Source organism: Callospermophilus lateralis, chromosome 2 (assembly GCF_048772815.1).
Source record: "Callospermophilus lateralis isolate mCalLat2 chromosome 2, mCalLat2.hap1, whole genome shotgun sequence".
Lineage (NCBI taxonomy): Eukaryota > Metazoa > Chordata > Mammalia > Rodentia > Sciuridae > Callospermophilus > Callospermophilus lateralis.
Window position 1 is genome coordinate 175,519,267 of NC_135306.1, and position 22,173 is coordinate 175,541,439.

The window sequence follows — 22,173 nt, forward strand, 5'->3', positions numbered from 1 at the left end:
TCTTTAAAGGACAATATCTTCCTTAATGGGTATCCAAAATACACTTCTGTACTGGATAAAAATTAGGTCTTACACATACTTTGTTACTGATGTGGCACAGCTGTTTTTTTATTGTTCTTATTTGTTTACTGAGATGTATGTACCCTGCTACATTGTTCAAGAAAGTCTCAAAACTGGGATCAAGCAATCCTTCTGCCTCAGCTCCAAGTGTCCCTTTCTTAAAATGTAAAATCCAAGGAAGAAAACTGACAAATGGGTTCTGTATGAGTTTTACCCCTTGCTTTGTATATAAAGCTTAAAAATTTCATCAAGTGAAGATTATTTGCCACTGAAGAAATAAATGTATAAAAACCTGGGTCACTTCACTATATTAAAATCACAGCAATCAACAATGCTGAATATAACAAAATAATTTAAAGATTTAGGGAATTGTCTGGTTTACTGAAATTTTGAAGAAAGTAAGGCCTAACAAATGTTTTTTTTTTTTTTTTTTCTTTTATTAAACCCGGGTTGCCTGGTACATTATCATGTATTTTTGTGTCTTTTTGTTTTTTGCAGTGCTGGGGATGGAACCTACACCTAGCCTTATGCAATGCTAGGCAAATAATATGCCACTGAACTACACCTCCAGCATCACCCCTGTCCATCCATGCTTTTTAGAAGTTCAGGGGGCTGGGGGTGTAGCTCAGTGGTAGGGCACCTGCTTAGCATACATGAGGCCCTAAATCCAATCCCACCCACTGCCAAAAAATATATATATATATATATTTATATATATATATCATGATGATGAATTATGCCTTATAACACATGACACCAGCAGTTAACTATTTCCATCTAGATCATCTCCTTACAAACTGCTTTTCTATTTAACAAATCCCTTACCTGCAACTATCTTCCAATGATTTTCAGTCTGAGTGTGGTCCAAATCTTCTACTTCTAAAAAACTGCACTAATGTTAGAATTCTATGAGCTTCTTTGGACATAAATGTGTAATTTCTTTATGGTATTCTTCCTAAAATTTTTAAGCATAGCTTAAAGATCCCATTTTCTGGACTTCAAAATACGAACTTGCTAATTTTAATTACTGGACTATGATTATTTCCTTTTTGCTGATAAGGTCCTAAAGCTATTTTACCTGGGGGAGAAGATAAAAGCAAAAACAAATAGTACGTATTTTGCCATGCATCTTTCTAAGGGCTTTACAGATAATGGCAATAATGGCATAACATTTTAGGCACACTTATTATAGATGACAGATGAGGGAACTAAGGAATGAAGAACTTAGTAACTTATCTAACATTCACAGTAATGTCAGAACTGGGATTAAAATCATCGAAGCTGGTGCCCACTATCTGTACTGTCAATCACACACCACACTGCCTCTCTTGAAAAAACAGAAATTTTCCTTTAGTTACATTTTATGAAAGACAAAGCAAAATATAGAAACTTGAAGTTTCATTTAGGCAATCACCATGAACTGTATTTTTACCTTATGCAAAATTATTTGATAACAGAGTTCAGAAACACATCTATTTCTAATTGTATCATTTTTTTCAACTCCAAAGAACAAGGACATACAACATACAAATTTATTTTAAATAAGCTTTAGAATCAGAATTAAATTGATAAATGAAGTCATCTGCTAAAAAAGTATTTTACATCCATTTTGGAGAAATATTATCTTGAACTAAAAAAGTAAAAGCATATCATTTGCCAGTATTTTTAAAAACCATGTCCAGATACAAATTAGTTTTAAAGTTCTTGAAAAAGCAATGAGAAAGCAAGTGACTTGTTTTTCTCCATTATTTAACTATTACTATAATAACCTTTAAAGAAACAACAGTAATGAATTTTGGACAATAAAAACTATAAAACCAGACTGCTGGCAGAGGAAACAACAAACTGTAAGTTAAAAAATTCATAAACATACATTTATTCAGGAAATACAATTACTAGAGTCCTTAATATTTCAATGATCATTCCACATTATAAAATATTCACAACATGTATTAAGTCTATTCCAAGTCATGCTGACATTCTTTCCAGATAAGCCATACAATTTCTTCTACTAAATGCTATAATATCCATTTTAATTGTAAACAAACTATTTGAGCCAAACTATTTAAATACTTGACAAGAAAAAATAAAACATAAACTAAAAATTTAGAAGAGGAAGAAAATGACAACAAAACAACTCCCTACATATTTGAATCATCAAACTTTTAAAGAACTAGGCCACTATAATCTAGCATTACAGTAAAAGATAAAGTGACCATATTAAGCAGCATGTAACTATCAATGACAACATTTCTCATCTGTAATTTTTAAGTTGCTTTTTCAAAGAATAAACACTATCTTCGTAAGTTTTAAAGCAAAAGGGGCAGAAAGATAAAACATTAAAAGTTTATATTTAAACTACTAGTTTTCTAATAAAAGAAAAAAGGTAGACTATTATTACTTTCCAAATAAGAAATGCCAAGTACGTTTTATGCCTAAATAAATAATATAATCAATCAGCATGTAGCTACAAATTGAAGTATTCTATTCTGATACTTGCAAACAGAATTAGCGGTTCTCAAACCTGGATGTCCCTTAGAACCATCTGGTATGTTTTTTTAAAAAAAAAAAAAAAACAAGTGACCCTGATTTAGTTGTATGGGAGGGGACCCAAGTGTTAATAATAATTTTTGAGCTTTGCAGGGCTTTCTAATATGCAACTAAGGTTGAGAAACACTGAGTCAACTCATTTTGAAGTAATAAGAAAATTAAAGAAAAAAATGGAGGGGGGTTAACATTTGTAATTTACAAATCAAGCACTGATTATATATTTACTTTATGCCTAGCTTTATTCACAAACCATCCATTTACAAGATGAAAATTCCTTCATTTCCTCATAATACTAGACCACCTTTGTGTATCTTTGCTATTGACTGAACCATTCTATGATAAGATTTAAAATTCTGAGATATACTATGAAAATTGCATTAATGAAAACAAACTACTGCTACTCATGCTCAACAGTACCAAGCAAAACTACTGTATTTGGCTCGTTAAGCTATCTTTATTTTAAGAATTATAAATAGGTGCCAACCCACACAAAGACAGATTGTGGATTACTGCGAAAGAAAAAAAAAAAAAAAAAAACCAGCTTACTTAATTTACTGAGATTCAACACCAAAAAAGATTTTAACTTGGCTGAAAGTTCGGATACAGCTGAGACATTGAATCAGGAAGCTACAATTTATAAGGAAATGTTGATATATCCTAAAAGCTACTATAGTTGTAGCTATATTAAAATAAGATTTCTTCAGGGTTTATTTACCCTGTAATGCAAGAATACAAGCATAACAATAACATTAATGTTTTTATATGCACCAATACTTCTCTTTAATATATAAAGCTCTACAACAAATAGCTCTAATAAGTTTACAATTAAATTAAGTCCACAATTCTTCTATACTACTTTGGTCCCAACATTTTAAAAATACACCAATTAATTTTGAAAATATACAATTTAACAACATGATCCTATCAATAACAAGCATGTTTTATAGTGGACTACAGACACATTCAACCATGCAATCCAGTGTTCAATACCTAAATGATAAATAACAATGCTGATTGACTTATATTCTGAGAAATCACTGAAAACTGGAATAATCTTTTAAGACTCACAGTGCTCACAAACATGCAGAAAAAGGTATACAAATTTCTATTCTTCCTGAAGGAATGTTACAATGCCCACTTTTTTAAATACAGGATTGATAATTATGCCAAATTCTTATTTTTTTAAATCCATCTTCTTTTAGCATGTCATTCACAATTTTTAAAAAAGTACAAATGTTCCTATGAATTGTGACTGAAAATTAACTCTTTAATTTCAGCTTTTATGAAGAACTCAGTCACAGTCATATACTAATAGCTGCCGTTTAGTAAAAGAGTGACATCCAGTGGACAAATGACAAAGTAACTTTCAAAATTCCCATTACATTTGAATCGTAAACAAAGATTGCATCCCTAAATCCAACCGTTTTAATATAAATGAGTTCCTACTCATTGTGACAATCTACAGATTCTTATCAAATCACCTCATAGTTTTTACAGATCTTAAACATATCCTCCTTTTCCTATTTAACATTGATTCTTTAAAATGACCTAGTAAGACATGTAACTCAAGACTAGTGAGGTTAAATTTTTCTTCTTTCTTTCTGCTATTTCTCACCACAAACTAACTGGCTCATCTCTAGGCATGGAAAGACCAAACCATGAGAAATGTACTTAAATAAAAATCAATAGCCTTAAAAAAATTTGCAAGATGAGATCTGAACCTGTTTTGCATTTATACTTTTTGATATATTGTTGACTACAATTAGAAAGGGATATAATCATTAATGCTAATAGTCAAATTACATCCTCTTGCCTCACTGCTTAAATATTATGAAATACATATTTTAGGCGATGATTGTTTCAGTGTTTAAAACTCACTTTTATAAATCAGTATAAACGAATACCCATTATACATGTTCAAATAAAAGTAAAAAACTTCCAATATGCTGTGTTATTATCTACCATTGATTATATATATATTATGTGTATGTTCAAAGTACAAAATGCAGCAATGATGTTAACAACTACAGGGTAATGAAGTGCTGTAGGTGAGACTGCCATACTTAATTTCTTGGAAATCTGTAAAGAAATTTCAGAGGTTAAAAGAAAATATAGTAAGCAAAAAAAAAAAAAAAAAAAAAAGTTGGAGAACTGTTAATTTTAAATAAGTAGCCAGATGAAGAAAACATTCTTCTTAAAAAAAGATTAAGAATGTAAAAGTACATCTTAATATTAAAAAAGCATTTTTAAAAATCTATAACAACTTTATGACAAAATCTGCATTTGAAAAAGGTCTGTAAAAACAGCAGGACAGAATTGCCCTCAACACCTTTTACTTTTTCTTGTCAGAAAAAAGTGTATGCATCTCTAGAACCATAAATGATGTTAAAATAGGCATTTATAAAATGGCAAGGAGGATTTCAAGGGAAGTTTGTATTTTGTTTTTACAATCATTGGCATTGTGGCCATCAGTAGGTCACAAGTAAAACTTCTCTAGCTAAAAAGCAAAATTGAATATAAAGTTTTAAACGTATTAGGTCTGTTGCCTGCGTTTTGCAGATCTCATTTTTTCAAAGCGTGACTCCATTTCTTCTAAGACTTTGGGTGTATACCGTACTACCAATTTAACCTTTCCTTGGGCTGCTTTCAGCAGTTCTACAGCTTTTTCGTGATGTTCTCCTTCAACGCTCTGGAAAAAATGCACACACACAATTAATACTTAGTTTTTGAGAGTAACGACAACTATAAAGATTTAAAATTAAGTAAAGAGAGTCTTCATTGCATCAATTCACACAAGATTCGGCACATTCAGGGTGGTACGGCTATAGAGATACTGCATCCTTTCAATGCTAATCTTGTTTTATCAGTGTGAAATCCAGTGATACATCAATTCTGCTTACAGTCTCAAAATTTTTTAAGTTCATTTTTTAAGTTCCAAGTAATTAGCATTTCACTATACATGTCTTATTACTGCACTATGTCAGAATTTAATCAAGCAACTGCCATTGTATAAAAAGTAAAAATGATGGTACATTTCTAATTTAGTATACTGTTTTAACTACTGAAGAGTTTAATTATGTAATAAAAATCCCACTAAGCACTGTTAATTTACATTGAAGGGATGCAAACCACTTTTCTAGTGCCTTAAAAAGATCACTGGGCTGGGGACAGAGCTCAATGATAAAGCACTTGACCAGTATGAGCAAAGCCCCCGTTCAATCCCCAGAGCTGCTTTTAAAAAGAAAGAAACAAAAAACAACCACTGTCCTAACCAGCACTGCCTAGCATTCGCTTAAGGCATTCCTAAACTACAAAGTTTATTAATCCTTTGCACTGGCATCTTCTGTTTCTACAATCCACAGGCACCCCCTAGTGGTCACAGCACATTACTACAAATATAAATAAAATTCATCCTTACCACTCCATTAACAGAAAGAAGTTGATCTCCCCGTTTGAGGCCCCCATGCCTATCAGCTATTCCACCTGGAATTATTCTAGATATATAGATTGGAGAGTTTTGTTCTTTGCCTCCCATAATATTGAACCCAAGTCCCTCTTCTGTTTTGGGTAGCTCAACAACTCGAGGATGAGAATGTCCTTCACTGGCAGCAAACGCAGCGACAGTAGCCTGAAAGAAAATTTTACATATTTAAAATATATGACTTTTGTTTACTTCAGTTCTTTCATCTCTTTTTAAAAAATACTTTTTTTTGTTTTATTTTTTGGCATTGCTGGGGATTAAACCCAGGGACTCATACACATTAATAAACATGTACTCTAACACTGAGGTATATCCCTGACCTATCAAACTACTTTTGAGGCATGTATAAACACACACACACACACAATCAGAGCTTTACAGTTATAAACAGTAGATGGATTCATCTTGATGAACTCATGCTGCATGAAATTCAAATTCAGTTCATAAGCCCTCCTTCCCCCCTCGCCCACGCCCCCCGCCCCCAATCTCCTTGACTTCCTTTGGCTAGTCCATTCATTTATATTTGACTGGTTCTTTTTATTTATACATAAAGATGAAATTCCTGTGTATATTTATGAATACATGTAACATGATTTTTAAAGAATTCATTCTGCATTGTGAGGCACATTTTTGATGTATGAGTATTCACAAATTCATTGGTTATTCTGAGTAGCTAAGCAGAGGTTTTTAAGAAATGGTAAGGGGAGGCTGAGACACGAGGATTGCGAGTTCGAAGTCAGACTCAGCAACAGCAAGGCTCTAAATAAAATACAAAAAAGGGCTGGGGATGTGGCTCAGTGGTTCAATGCCCCTGAGTTCGATCCCTGATACTCCCAACCCCCAAAAAAGAAATGGTAACTGAAAAGAATACATACTCCAGGACTATGTATGAAACAGAATTTTTTAGCACACTCTCATCCACTGTCTAGAACTCTTGTGTAGTTCCATGTGCAGGGCTTGACAAGCAGGCTTGCTGGGCACATAACATTCCGTATATTAAAGAGGAATATTCTACCCTAATACAGTAACAATCCAGAGCTTCAAGGCCAGATAGCCTGACATTTGTGTAAAATACACCATACCTATAACACACACAGAGTTTTCCTTATATATAGTCATTTTGGCTGCTATATTATTTGTATACTCTTTGTACCATACACAAAATAAATAATACATCAAGAATTGTCTTTATATTAAGACAATTGTCTTTATATTAGATAGTTTGCTCTAGCAAACTATCTAATTACAAGTAAAAAAACCCCACAGAAGATTTAATAGAGCCATATCCTCTTTGAATTCTAACACAAAATTAAGATTTTCCTATTTCATTATGTTTTTAAAGTTAATCAAGGAATCTGGTACCATTTTTCATGATGGATCAGGGTACATGAACAAAAGTGCAAGGAGTAAGAAGAAAATCAAGACTTATTTGAAGATGCAAAAAAGCTCTCATTTCCTACCTAACAGAACTAAGGCTCAAAAACTAAATAAGCTGTGATGGTTATACAACTCAGGTATAAAAATTAAATTTCTATTTTCTACTCTGATAAACCATATCCACAAGTTTAAGTATTTGTATTCAATAGAGAATCCAATCTGTCCTTTTGGAAACCAGTAACTCAATCAAAAATAATCTGCAATGATTAAGTCTGGTATGTCATCTACTACTCGAATTAACATATCTAACCAAGTAATACACAATGAATATGAGGAAAAATCTGGTATGGAAAAGCACACAAACTCCATCTTCAGTCCTGAAGAGGTAGCCTACTACTGACATTATACCATATTTGCAGAGCTAGGGTAAAGGACAAATCAAATAACCCTATTCTACCATTTACTATTTGTGCGGTGGTTTGAGACAAATAATCTAATCTTGATACTTCCTCATCAATGAGAAATTCATCCGCAATTATAAAATTGATGCTATTTTACATGTAAATATATTGCATATAACACAATTAGGTATTTCATATGTATATAATTATTGTATGTGAGAGCATTTTTGATGCCTTATCTAAACTACACACAGTAATAAAAATGTTCTATTCTTAGCACTTGGGAAGCTTGGTATAATTTGAAAGATATTATGCTAGCTTCTAAAATAAGCTTATTATGAACCTAATAATTGTATATTTTCAACCTCTAATTTATGAAGAATTCTCACTTTTGGTAAATAAACAAATTTACCTTTGCAGTTGCATTAGCTCTCACTTCAGGACTGCTACTGATATCCACAGTTTCATAGACATGTTCATATACCTGTAAAACATAAAAGTTGTTATATTTTAAATCTTGGAATATATCATGTTTGATTTCTCTGTGAAGTTAAATATATTAAAATTTCAGGCAAAATTATGTGTTCTTGTAAATTATTTTTCTATTAGAAATTCCAAAAATTAAAAGACAGGCTCAAATGTTTTTCTAATGCTTATTTTCTTAAGACTTTCTAAGTCTAAATTTCATACTATTATCTTAGCTAGATAACTAAACTTTTTAGTACATTTTAATCATATTTACTCACCTCTCTTACAGCATTGCAGAACTCACTTTGAAGGACTCTTTGTAAAGCCTGAAGTTTCTGTGGTGGTACCTCTCCACTCCTTTGTAGTTTTTCCAACAATTCAATTGCTCTACAAATATCTAGAGTTAAACAAACACATACTGATAGATAACTTTCTCTAAGGATTCTTGAAATGCCTATGTAACATTGTAGGAATTAGGATTAATTCCCCAAGGACTAACAGTATGCAGAAAATAGAGGGAGTAAAACAAAGCATCTATGTTTTTGTATGAGAAAGAGGAGATTATTCATGTACACATTGAGAACAGGAATGTAAAATCTGAGCACATTAAATTTTACAGATTTAAAAATTTCTCATGTGGCAGAAATATAGTTTAAAAAATAAGTGAGAGACAGGCAAACTGAATACAAACTACTAAATGTCACAGGAAAGGACTGGGGCTCAGATGTGACAGACATGTTAACTGCACTGCTTCAGAAAAGCCAGTAGTAATATTGGGAACTATTTAGTCAATAAAAATTTACTTAATTATCATATTAGTAACCAAAGCACTGAATAGCAGACCACGTGATAGTGAAATCACTGTTCATTTCCTAAAGATAAACATGATATATGCATAGATATGAACTATTGAATAACAGATGGAGTTAGTGGCTGGGACACATTTAAATTAACAGTAAACCTGAATAAAATTAACTGATTTTTTTTCAACTTAGGATTGTTAACACAATGTTTTAATTCAGACAATTTCAATCAAATACGTAGTTTTAAAAATAAAAAATAAAAACCAGCTGTGTAATTCTGTTCTTCACACTAGTTGTGAGACCTTGAACAAATTTGTGTCTCAGTGCCTTTCAATGTAAAATGGAAATAATACACCTTCTTCATAAAAGGCATTTGATGACCAAATCAATCTTTAAAGAGGCTTAGCAAACATAAATATTATGTTACACTGGCATCAGTCTTAAGAAATATTAAAGGGTTGCATACATTTATACAAATCCATTAAGCATGTTAGTCAATTGTCATTGAGAAGTGTGCGGATGTGTTTTATTAATTAAGAAACTCTATAAGATTCAAAGTCATGTTCAACAATTAATGACAATGTCTGTTTGATTTTTTTCTTACCTGTTTTTGTACCTTTGTGAATTAAGTTTTGATGATTTAGAAGGCACTATGTCCCCACTGCCTCCCACTGCCATTATCAGGTATTGAACATAGAGCCTTAATACATTCGAGGCAAACACTCTACCAATAAACTACATCCCCAACCCTTTTTGTTGTATTTTGAGAAAGGGTCTCACTAAGTTGCCAAAGCCGGCTTTGAACTTAGGATCCTCCTGCCTCAGTCTCTGCAGTAGCTGAGATTACAGACATACACTACTGTGCCCAACTGGCACTCAGGATCTTGATTACATGCACTGATATTGTACTGTAGGATTACTGGGAGTTATTTGTTAACAGAGTTCTGAGATAATTTAACTTTCCTATGCTGCTGAATAGAACCACTTATAATTCATCCCTACCAAGGTGCTGAAGATTCTACTAAAGAACTTAAAAAAAAAAAAAATTCAACAACAAAAAGCAAAGACAACTACCAAAACTAAATGCTAGGGGATGAAGTTCCACATTTTGTACTGCATTTAAAAATACAAGACTTCCAACATGTTAGAATTCTACAACTAAATAGCTTTAAAAGAAAAACACCTACTCTTGTTAGCACCAACAGATTTGTTCCTTTCTGCAAAGCACATCACCACTGTGCTCAGGAGGAAGATGTCACCTTTGTCTTAAGCCTATCTTAGAAAGTCTACTCAGAGAAGCTACTCTTCTGTTATAAAATTATGCTTCAATAAATGGCCTGGTGGGCTGTAGAGAAACAATCTTATTTATAAAAAAGACTTCCAAATGAGGAACACCATAAGGAGCAAACGAACAATCATATGTGCACATTTGTTTGTGGGAAGGGATAAGGAAAGAGGCTTTTCTAAATACAATTCTAAAAATGTATCTTCTTCTTAAAGAATATTGAGACTGTAATTTCAAATGATAATATGTGCAAAATAACTTTAATCTACATTTTATGCTGTTCACCAACAGTGCTAAAATTTTTTTGTAGTACTTCTTGACTGATAATTTTTAAGTCAGGCAAGTGATACACACCTGTGATACAGTCCTGACTACTTGGGAGGCTGAGGCAGGAGGATCTCAATTTCAAGGCCAGCCTGAGCTGAGACCTTATCTCAATAAAAAATAAGGAGGGCTGGGGATATAGCTCACTGGTAAAGTATCTCTGGGTTCAATCCCCAGAATGGTAACAAAATAGAACAAAAGCAAAAAAAAACAAACAAACAAACAAACAAAAAAAAAAAAAACAACAACAAAACAACAACAACAAAAAAAACCCTTCAAATGCTTGTGTGTCTAAAGCATTCTGAATTGTCTGAAATAAAGGATCTGGGGAAGACAATGGAGCGTTCAAAATCTTAATATCTGTATTTTCACTGATTCCCTGGTCTGTAACTACACACAAACTACGTTTTATCTTTGTTAACAGTTTGCTTCAAGAAGCAATCAACTAATCACGGTATGCAATTGTAGGGTGTGTAAAAAAAAAAAAAAATATATGCTCGCACCTGCCAAGTGTTTTACAATCTACCACTACTTCACATAAGTTACATAACAAGCTTTCCAAGATCAAGTCAGTAGGATTGTTTTGAAAAGCACCCTCGTGCCTGGGAGGGGTACCAAAGCTAGGAAATACCAAATTACGAATTCAAGGGAGGCTGTGGTAAAAGTAACGAAGAAGGGAGGGCGAGTTCTTGTGGAAATGTGCCGTGTGTTCGGGTATTGTGCGATATGTGGGTGAAGGCAAGCCCATTAGGTTTGTGCAAGTGTATGTACAACGAGTGTAGACGATCCGAACAGGGTGTGTGACAGATGTTGTTCTGGTTTACAGATCCCTGAACGCCGCATCGGCTGTGCCCACCCAGAGGGTGCGTGTGCGGCGTACGTCCGCAAACATGAGCAGATTGTAATTAACTGTGCTATGCCCCGGGACACTGCGTGTGAACACAGAGGGGGTCTAGCTAACAGTCGTAAGCGCCCTCCACCGTGCGGATGTCAGCGACGTCGGCGGCCGCCACGCAAGGGGCAGGCAGGTTCCGAGTCTGAGCCTGGGCAGCCTCTCCTTCCCTCCAGTGACACCGCACTTCCTCATCCCTTCCACCCGCCTCGGTCCGGGCATCGGCCGCACTCACCCCTCTCCAGGCGTACAGGTTCTCCCAGGGCCGCCATCTTCTCCCTTAGCGATACAGAACGACAGGAAATGACGACAGAGAAGCTGCGGTAGGCGGAGCCTAGCGAGAGCCGGAAGGGTGAGGATCGACCGATATCGCGAGATCAGGAAGGACAAACGCTCACTCCGCGAAGTACTTTACGGGGTAGCGTTTCATAGAGACAGTTGTACTTGCGGTCGCCAGAATCTCGGATTCCAGGCCTCCCGGATTGAAAAGAACCTTTTCCCCTGCCTCCTGCTTCCTGCCCTGGCTTCGCGCCTTTCCCACCGCTTGGAGCCTTTTGTAGATGAGTCACACTGCGTGGATTCTACTTCCATGATTCTGGACTGCTCACTTACTCTTTTTTGGCCTCAGTTTCTCCATCTGTGAGACAAAAGAGTTCCTATCTCCAAGGTCTTTTAAAATTCCTGAATGCCAAGATTAGGTGACAGTTAAGTGTGTACATGACATTATGAATTCTTGGTTCTGGAAGCCTTACTTTAATTTTTAATTTTAAAAAGCCAAAGCTTGAATCTTACCCTCATATCTGCAAGTACAAAGAAAATGGGCCATAACTGGGTGAAATAGGAAGAAAGGCTTTAGTGTGCTATACAATAACAGTTTTAAGAAACTAATTCATAATCTTATGTAAATATAAAAGAAATATCATATAATAATACTATTTAGGGCCACTTTTGAAATTTTCATGAGCCAAGAAAAATTGCTTTTTTGCCCCATATTTGGATTCTACTAACCTATTCAAGCCCTTAGTTTGTGTTGATGTTGTTAGATGCTTTCACATTTTTAAGTTTTAAAAACTTCATAACTATGTCATTTTAATAATCTGGTTGATTCTGGCCTGTTCTTGGCACTCAACTTCAACACTTTGTTCTAATCCATTTAATGTCACCATCAGAAACTTTGGTTTCTCTATTCCCTATTACTCAAGTCTTATGTACTCTGACCCTAACTCATCTAGCTACCCTCATTTCTAATTATCCCTAAGACTAGCCACGACTCCAGTCAAGATGGTATATTCAAAACCATGTTTATCCTAGTTTCCAACTCTTTCTCTGTGTTCTTGTAGGGAATGTCCATTTTCATCTCCTACTCTCCAAATATCATACGCATTCAACTGAACTCATTTTCCAGGTTCCTGCTCAAGATGTGTCGCTTCTGCTAAGTCTTCCCTTTTTCTATATTATTTCAACTCCTTAACACCCTACAATAACACCCATGTACTTATTGCTTATTCATTTTATCATTTTTTTCTGCCACAAATGTGTTCAAGAAGTATTTATTAAATGCCCAATGCCCACCAGGTGCTTTGTTAGAAATACTGTGTGGAACAAGAAATATGCAAACATTACCCTTATTTCTTCAAATATTTTTCCTTCCTAGTCTTTCTGCTCTCCTTTGGTGGAGTCAGGTACATGTATATTTAACCATGTGACATTGTCTCAAAAGTTAATTTTCACTATGTTAATTTTGGTTTTTTCAAGTTTTCTCTGTTTCCTTGTGGACAATTCCCATGTCTTTGTGTTGACTAATTTGCTTTTTTCAATATCACACATTCCTTTAATCCCACGTTTCACTTTTCATCTCAGACATTGTGGTTTTCTCTCTAGTCATTTGATGTGTATGTGTGTGTCTTCCATGTCTTTATTTAACATGCCAAATCTTTCCTATAGCTTCTTCTATAAAATTATAATGATAACCTTTGTGTCTTTTTCTACTAATTCTATCATCTATGCTGTTTCTGACATTGTCTTATGTTAATTGAGTTTTCTGTGTATTATGGCTTACAATTTTTTTGCTTCTTGCATACCTGATAATTTTTTTAATAGGATGTCAGGAATTATAAAATTTGCTTATTTGAAAACAGTTTTGTCCTTTTGACACTTAATTTATATCTTTGCTAGATGATACAAATTCCACCTTTAGTGGAGGGCTAATTGAACCTCATTACTAAGGCAGTATCCTTCTAAGTTTTTACCCCATGATCCATGTAAATTATGTGGATTTTCTACTCTGTCAGGAACAAGAACTATTTTCATGAATTGGGATTATGGATTGTTTACTTTGCACCTTTTGTATAGTCTTTTCCATGTCTCTGGTAATTAACACATAATCATCATTACATTTCATAATACTTGGGATAAGTAGAAATAATAAAAAGTCACATTCTAAGGATTGGGAACCCAAAAAGCATGTATTTCTCATTAGCAGCACTGGAAGCTAGGACACAGCTATTACATTTTTAGGAAAAATAATTCCCAATCTTTAATTCTATATTCAACTGTATTAGCTTTCTAGGACAGCCATAATAAAGTATGACAAATTGGTTGGCTTAAAACAAGAGATATTTATTGTCTCAAATTTCTGGTTGCAAGAAGTCAGAAATCAAGGTAGTATACTCTAAAGCTGTAAAAGAATCCTTTTTTTTTTTTTTGTCTTTTCATAGTTCTCTAGTAGATTCCTGGCAATCTTTGATGATCCCTGACTTGAAGCTACATTATTCCAATATTTGCTTTCACTGTCCCTTGACATTCCCTGTGGACATCTTATAAGGATATGACCTACTCCAGTATGACTTAATCTTAATTAATTACATCATTAGTTACATCAATGGCCTCATTTCCAAATATGTTCACCCTCTGAGGTACAGGGATTGATTTCAACGTATCTTTTTTTTTTGAGGGAGAGAGACACAAATAAACCCATAAAACCAAATTGTCAATGAAAAGTTAAGGTATAATAAAAATGTTTTAGGGCTGTAGGTATAGCATAGTGGTAAAGCACTTGTCTAAAATATACAATGACCTGGGTTTGATCCCCAGCACCACCAAATTTATCCATCCATCTATCTATCTAAACTATCTACCTATATATCTGTTACATAAGTTCTAGAAAAAAATTGTGCTTTCCATATATACTTTCTCAAGAGCTACTAGAAAATGTGTTCCATCAAAATTAGGAAGTTAGAGAAGGAGTTAGGTTATATCAATGAAACAGAATCCAGCATAGACAAGATTAATTTCACAGTTATTGGTTTATTAGAGCTCTACAGAGAAACAGAGTCATTAGCATGTACACCCACTCACAGAGATTTATTATGAGGGATTGGTTTAGGTGACTATGGAGGCTGAGAATTCTCACGATCTGCTGTCTGCAAGCTGGAAACCCAGGAAAGATGGGTGGTATATTTCCAATTCAAACCCAAAGACCTGAGACCCAGAGAAGCCAATTTTCTGTCATAGTCCAAGTAAGAACCTGGAGCATCAAAGTTCAAGGCAAAAGATGGATATACTAGTTTAAGCAGGAAGAGCAAATTTCCACTTTTTCTTCCATTCAGGCTCTTCATGGATTGAATGAGCCTACCCACATTAATGAAGTTGATCTTTACTCAGTTTACCAATTCAGATGCTAAACTGGAAGCCAACACTCAGAGAAATAATGTTTTACCAGCTCTCTGAGCATCCCTTAGCCCAGCCAAGTTGGCACATTAAATTAATCTTCATAATCATGAAGGAAAGCCCAAGATAATAGCCATGCAGCTTGCCTGCAGAGCAACTCATCCACACTAGAGCAGGGAAGAGGATTAGTGGAGCTATCAGCAAGGAAAAAAGGAAATTTGTCATTCACTAATGGAATGACAATATTAATAAAACAAACTTTTTTGTACCAGGGATTGAACCCAGAGTCACTTAACAACTGAGCCATATCCCCAGCCTTTTTAATTCTAATTTTTTAAAAATTTTTTATTTTGAGACATTGTCTCGCTGAGTTGTTCAGGGACTCACTAAGTTGCTGAGGCCAGCTTTGAACTTGCAATCCTCCTGCCTCAGCCTCCTGAGCTGCTAGGATTATAGGAGTGTGCTACCATGCTGGGCAATAACATAAACCTTTCTGTGGAGAATTTGAGGATGAATTGGTGACAGGCACATATAAAATGAAGCAAACATGGGTAGGGGAGTGAAGTAATTACAAAATCAAAAAATGGAAATATGATGGTAAGATACAAGATGGATCAGCTGCATATAACATATCTATAGCAAGTAAAGAGTGTGCTCAAAAATGGGACTCTTGTGATCCAGAAGTGACTGAATCACAGGGCTCTGACCTCATCAATGGATTGGTTCATTCATGCTTTCCATTGGAGGTGATAGAACTGGAAGGTGAAACCTTGTTGGAAGGAGTGGGTCCTCAGGGACATGCCCTTGGGGATTATATCTTTCCCTGGCCCCAACCTCTTTCTTTTCCTGTGCTTCCTGCTTCCATAACTTGAGCAGCTTTTTACTGCCATCCCCTTCCATTCTAATATTCTGCCTTACTTCAGGCCCAAAGCAGAGGCTAAAGTGTTTTAGAAACTGCTTTGGAGAGGGATAAATAATTTTCAAATTAACTAACAATCTATTTGTCTTCAATATAACAATATAAACACAAGAATGAACTATTGTGTAAGGAAAGAGTTCCAAAATGCTCCTGTGTAATTGATCAATCCTATTAGGAAGAGACCTAGAGAGTTCAGCGCCTTCACTTTACAGAAGAGAAGATAGATCAGAGTCCTGTATCTCAAAGGAAGGGATTCTGTGCATGAATAAGGGAGAGTCACTTTTTCTTTTCTACCTCTGCCAGGTTATTAACGCACCTGGCTTCCTATTCAAGAATTGTCCTTCCTGTGTAAAAACCCCTTTCCTCTGTTGCTGTGTCCTGTTACTTCCTGCCACAGACATGAAAAGAACCTTTAAAATCAGACAAGGAAGTTTGAGTCTAGACAAATCCCAGGGAAAGCTAAATCATGCAAATTTAGGTTTTTTTTGTATAACAAATGAGAGTCCCAAGTAGGTTGCTAGCATACTGAAAGCTTAATCTAAGACACTGCAAATACAGTATACTAGGATAGCATTAATAAAGAGAAAAAGGGAGTGGGTGTGGCCTGTTGAGGGAAGGAGGCTGTTCTCAGGAAATTAGGCAAATGGAAACCAAGGTGAGGTGCTACAAATGGAATGTTCTAGTTTTTTTCTTGCCTGTTGACCATACACAAATAGGCACTGCTACATGAAATAGGTGTTTACAACAGTAGAAAACTGTTTTTAAGAAAAGGGATATATTCAGGCTTTTGACAGTATAATCTTTTGTGTTTTTTGGCAGAGTTTCTATGATATATATTCAGAAAAGTAAAATTTTGGATAAATGCCTTTATTTACCTTTAAATGGTAAAATAGCCTTCATTTTAAGCAAATTAAACATTATGTAAAAGTACTTGGTCTAATCAATTAAACATAGAAATATGAGGAAATCTCTTCATGAACACCCTTTGAAGGGAAATTTTATCATAGATCTCAATTCAGATCATAAAACCTTGTGTTAGAGTTTCAAAGATCTAAAGTAAATCCTAATTCCTGTTAGGATGAGTTTCAGATTATATTAAAGTGTAAGAGTTGATTTTTTTAATGTCAATTGTTTCATCATCACTCCATAGTACATGGAAAGGCACAGATTGATGTATTTTTCTGGCATCTTCCTGACGCACCCTTGCCCTAAATAAATCTGTTTGCCAGGATCTTGTCGCTTAAATTAGCCATCTCAAACTCTTGGTCCTGCCAACACAGGCAGTCGTGCCAGTGTTCTCAGCATCTACTGGCACATGAGCTATTGCCTTTTTCTTTGGCTTTCTACAAGTACCTGGGGTCATCATACTTCCTTCACAATACAGCAGTCTGGCCTAGATGTCCCTGAGAAAGACTTCAGGATTGGTTGGACTCACTCTGGTTATCTCCAGGGTGTGCATCCTTCACAATGTATTTTCAGCTACACAATATATTGTTCAAAATTTGTCGTGCACATACTTGCAGATTGGCAGAGCCACCTGCCAGAGATGAGAACCTTTTAAGTTGTTGTCAAACGTCATAAAATATGTTCCATGATTAATTTTGTGGGCACAGATTGGTTTTTGCACAGAGTCCAAAATTTGGGATATGTCACAGTGACTAAATGGCACCGGCATGCTGAATGAATTTGGAATTTGTTTTGTCAAGTGTGGGAGCAGGCACACAGATGGGCTTTGATCCAGTGGTGTTGCTTGGAATTCTCATTATAGCAATGGTGTCACTTGTCACGTGGAGTTGGTGATAATGCTGCCAAGTTATGGAAAAAGCACAGCAAATAGGAAAGTACAAAGGCCAAGCAAAAGGGCTTAGATAGCACAGAAAGCTTTCACTATTAGCTGACTTTTGTTTAAAGGACATAAACATTATTTCAGACCTGTCAAAAACAGGCATAGTAGATAGATATACAGACAGAAAATAAAACTTCCAATTGACAGGGCCCTTTAAGAATGGTTCTTGTTAACCTAGGTTGAGAAGATGAAGTAAAACAAACACGTCCTTGATTTTTCTATTAGGCTATGAAAGAAACCTTTGAGCTGCAAAAGAATCTTTCTGCAATATGTAGTAATACCCAAGGTATTTTACTTTATAAGAAAAGCTTTGTCTATTCAAAATGTCAGCAACCATTCTGGGAAGTAGACACACACACACACACACACCACACACACATTCTTACAATGGCAAAGAAGTATAGCATAATTTTCACCAAATCTGCACATCAGAATTCTCAACAGGACTTTGCAAATGTATTTATGAGGCAGCTAAAGCAGTGCTTAGAGGGAAATTTATAGCTATATATGCCTATATTTAAAAAGAAACAAGATCTCCAACCTCCAAGGAGGAAAAAACTAAATACAAAACTAAATAAAAGGAAGGAAACACAAAGGCTACAGCAGAAATAAAAATATAAGTAATATGGAGTAGAAAAAAGATTATTTGAGGGAATCAATGAAACCAAAATTTGGTTTCTTGGAAAAGGACAACAAAATGTCAATATTTTAGCTACACTGAGAAAGAAAAAAAATGATATTACTAACATAAGGAAGGTATACCAAATTGAGGAGAATAAAAAGGATTATGGTGAATATTATGAAACCCTCCCCCACATGCATGCACACATATACACTTTGATACGTGCAAACTATATACTATATATGTATATGCCAACTAAGTTATCTAGTTTGCTTACACACATAATGGTGTGTATGTATGTGTATATATATATGTATTTATACATGTATTTATGTATATGTATGTGTATACATACACACATATTCATTATGTAATTGTGATTCTGAAACCCTCCAGTATGCGTATAAACCTTTGTATTTCTAAAAACTTCAAAAATTTTTGTGACATGCATTCTTTGTTGAGAACTACTGGCCTAGCACATAGTAAGCATTAAAAAATGTTGACTAACAAATACTTTATGTATCATTCAGGATCAGGTAAAGTTGCATATAGCACAAAAGTCCAAAATAATAGTACAGTTTGTGTAGGAAAAGGAAATCCAGAGATAAGTAATTTGGAACAAGTATAATAGCTCCACAGTAACATCAGAGATCCTGGTTTTTGTTATTTTGTACCATTATTCCAGAACATGGTTTCCATAGGCAAATTTACTCATGAGCTGGGAAGTTTGCAGGAGTTTCAGTCATTACATGTAAATTATACACCAAAAAAAAAGAATAAGGATTTGCAGAAGAGTAAAAATTGCCCTTCCCAGTTGAGTTAGCCTTTATGAAGCTCCTTTCTAGAGGTTCCACTAATATTTTTACCTTTATGTCAATAGCCAGAATTTAGTTACATGACTCCATCTGCTGCAAAATAACCAGAAAATAAGGTCTTTATTTTTGTCTTACCTTATTTTATTTTTGGTTCTGGGGATAGAATTCAAGGCTTGCATGCATAATAAGCTACACTCTACCACTTCCAGCCCTGAAGTCATTTGTTTATTTGATTTTTGGCACTAAGGATTAAACCCAGGACCTCACACATGCAAGGAAACCACTCTGCCACAGGTTATACCTCAGGCCCCTGGAAGTCTTTTGTTTCAAATGACAATGGATGCAGCTATAAAATCTCAACTCTGTCCCTCAGGAACAAGGGGGAAATGGACACTAGGATAAATTCTTCCCAGCTTTGCCATATCATATCACAACTTCTAAAACTCACCTATAAACTTGGTTTCTAGAGCAATCTAAGTCAATGAATTGATTTTCCCTCACTGGAGTTTTTCAAAAAATTATCTCAAGAGTACTTACTAAGTAGGTGCTGTTTGAGAGAGGAGAAATAGCATGTACCTTCTCCAGGGAACTTTTAAACAATTTGGGCAAAAGAAAAGCATATAAAAGAAACAAACCAGAACACTATGTGCCAGTATGTGCTGGAGAACTGTTTTGTGGTTTGAACCACTACCTTAAGCTTAAAAACTTATTTGATCTAAAAACGAACTCAAACTAACTTTAAATGAACCACATTACTATGTTGACCTATACTGAGGAGGAAAATTAATATTTGTCAACAATAAAGCATTCCAAAGTGTGAAGGTTAAAACAAACCAATAAAAAATGCTCTTCAGATCTGTTGTTCTTAATGCTTCCTGTAACTTTTCAGGTATAGATAAAACCTTGCAAAATGATATTAGAGTAATTTTTAGCTTCTTAATCTTTCTACTGATATGATCATCAAATGACTGGTTGGATGAAAACCAGACCTAGACTATAACCTTATCAAATCAATTTAACAAATATGTTCTTCTTATCCACTATAGCAAGGCACTACACTGGGCCCTAGAGATACTAAAAGACACTGTCAATAAGCTCACAAACCCAGGAGAGGAGACAGGTATACAAGGAAAAATGGTGCTAAAGTTTTTTCAAATTATTGCTGTTCATCTTGTTGCTTTAGTCATAGGGATTTTAAGAGAGGTGTGATGCGTGGTAAAATAGAGAGTGGGAAGAAATGATTCCTCACTGGAAGCAACCAGAAAACACCACAGAGCAGTGGTTCCCAACCAGAGGCAATTATGGAGCCCAGAGGACATCTGGCAATATTTGGACATATTTTTAATTGTCACAACTGTGGACAGTGGGCAGAGGTGAGGATTGCTATGAGCTCTATGGAGCAGAGGCCAGGGATGTTGTTAAACATTTTACAATGCACAAGACAACTACTCACAACAAAGAAAATACAAGATTCTTGTAGTAGCAAGGTCAAGAAATCCACTTTAGTAAGAAGGAAACATTGTACAGGGATGATTAGAATTTTCTCAAGCAGAGAACAGGAATTCTAGAGAGAAGGCTGTGTGAGCAAAGCCATGTGGGAAAAAGGAAAAAATCACATACTGTTTAGGAAATGGGGAAGGGTTCCATGGAGGTGTAGGGTACCAAATGAGGTACGGTGGGGAGAAAGAATGGTCACCTTTGAGGTTGAGGCAAATTGTGGAGCCTCCTGCATGCTTGGGTTTCATTTTCTGGACTGGAGTAAGCCACTAAGGGTTAAAAAAGTTGAAGCAATTAAATTAAAACTGTGTTTTAGAGATACAATCAGAGGGAGAAGAAGCTTTTATTCTTAGCATATAGTAAGAAAATTATTTTTGAGGAAGAGAATCACCTTCATTTAAGGGTTATCTGTTGTTAAGCACTGGTTGTTGCAAAGTCCCAAGGAGAAAGAAGGAGGGATTCTATATCATTGGACTGGGGTGAAATGGGAAGTGAGGAGGTAAGGAAGGACAGTGGGTAAAAGAGGTACAACCCTAGGATTTGCACCACCACCTTCAGATCTTCAGTAAAGTTTACAAAAATCACATGTTCACTGTTTGGAATTATTTGGGGGAAATGATTGCATTTAGCTTGACTAAGGATTGGCAGGGAGGGTGGTGATAATGGGGCAATGGCGATTGGAGATAGGACACTGAATTGGGATGTTTCTGTAATAGGCAGTTTCACCCCCATGTACTTCCATCTAGATCTTGTTGTCCTGCTCCAGGAAGCTGCTGATGCTCCTCTGATGTGCTGTGCTTATGCACACCTTCTGCCTTCTCTCGTGCCTTTCTCTTGGTTTGGTATACTTTTCTCCTCTTTCCTGCAAACTTGTGTTCACCCTTCAATACCCACTTCAAATGTTTCGTTCTCCATGCTGTATTTTATACCAATTCTCAGTATTCTACTGTGTTTATTAAAGTGTTTATTTTCCTTAACCAGAAAACAAAACCCTCAGGGGTGAGAATGCATTTTATGGGTTGGGGTTGTAGCTCAGTGGTAGAGTGCTTGCCTTGCACGTGTGAGGCCCTAGGTTCAATCCTCGGCATTACATAAAAATAAATAAACAAATAAACAAAAATAAAGATATTGTGTTCATCTACAACTAAAAAGAATGCATTTTAC

General features: G+C 35.2%; 1 protein-coding gene across 1 annotated transcript; it reads right to left on the reverse strand.

The window, feature by feature from the left end:
- Positions 1-1,908: 1,908 nt before the first annotated feature.
- Positions 1,909-11,930, reverse strand: Lin7c (lin-7 cell polarity scaffold C). The gene is made up of 5 exons (XM_076846994.2): positions 11,877-11,930; positions 8,616-8,734; positions 8,282-8,353; positions 6,029-6,238; positions 1,909-5,299 (listed from the first exon to the last, which is right to left on the reverse strand). The coding sequence occupies exons 1-5, from the start codon at positions 11,911-11,913 to the stop codon at positions 5,144-5,146; spliced, it is 594 nt and encodes a 197-aa protein (XP_076703109.1). The 5' UTR covers positions 11,914-11,930; the 3' UTR covers positions 1,909-5,143.
- Positions 11,931-22,173: the final 10,243 nt, after the last annotated feature.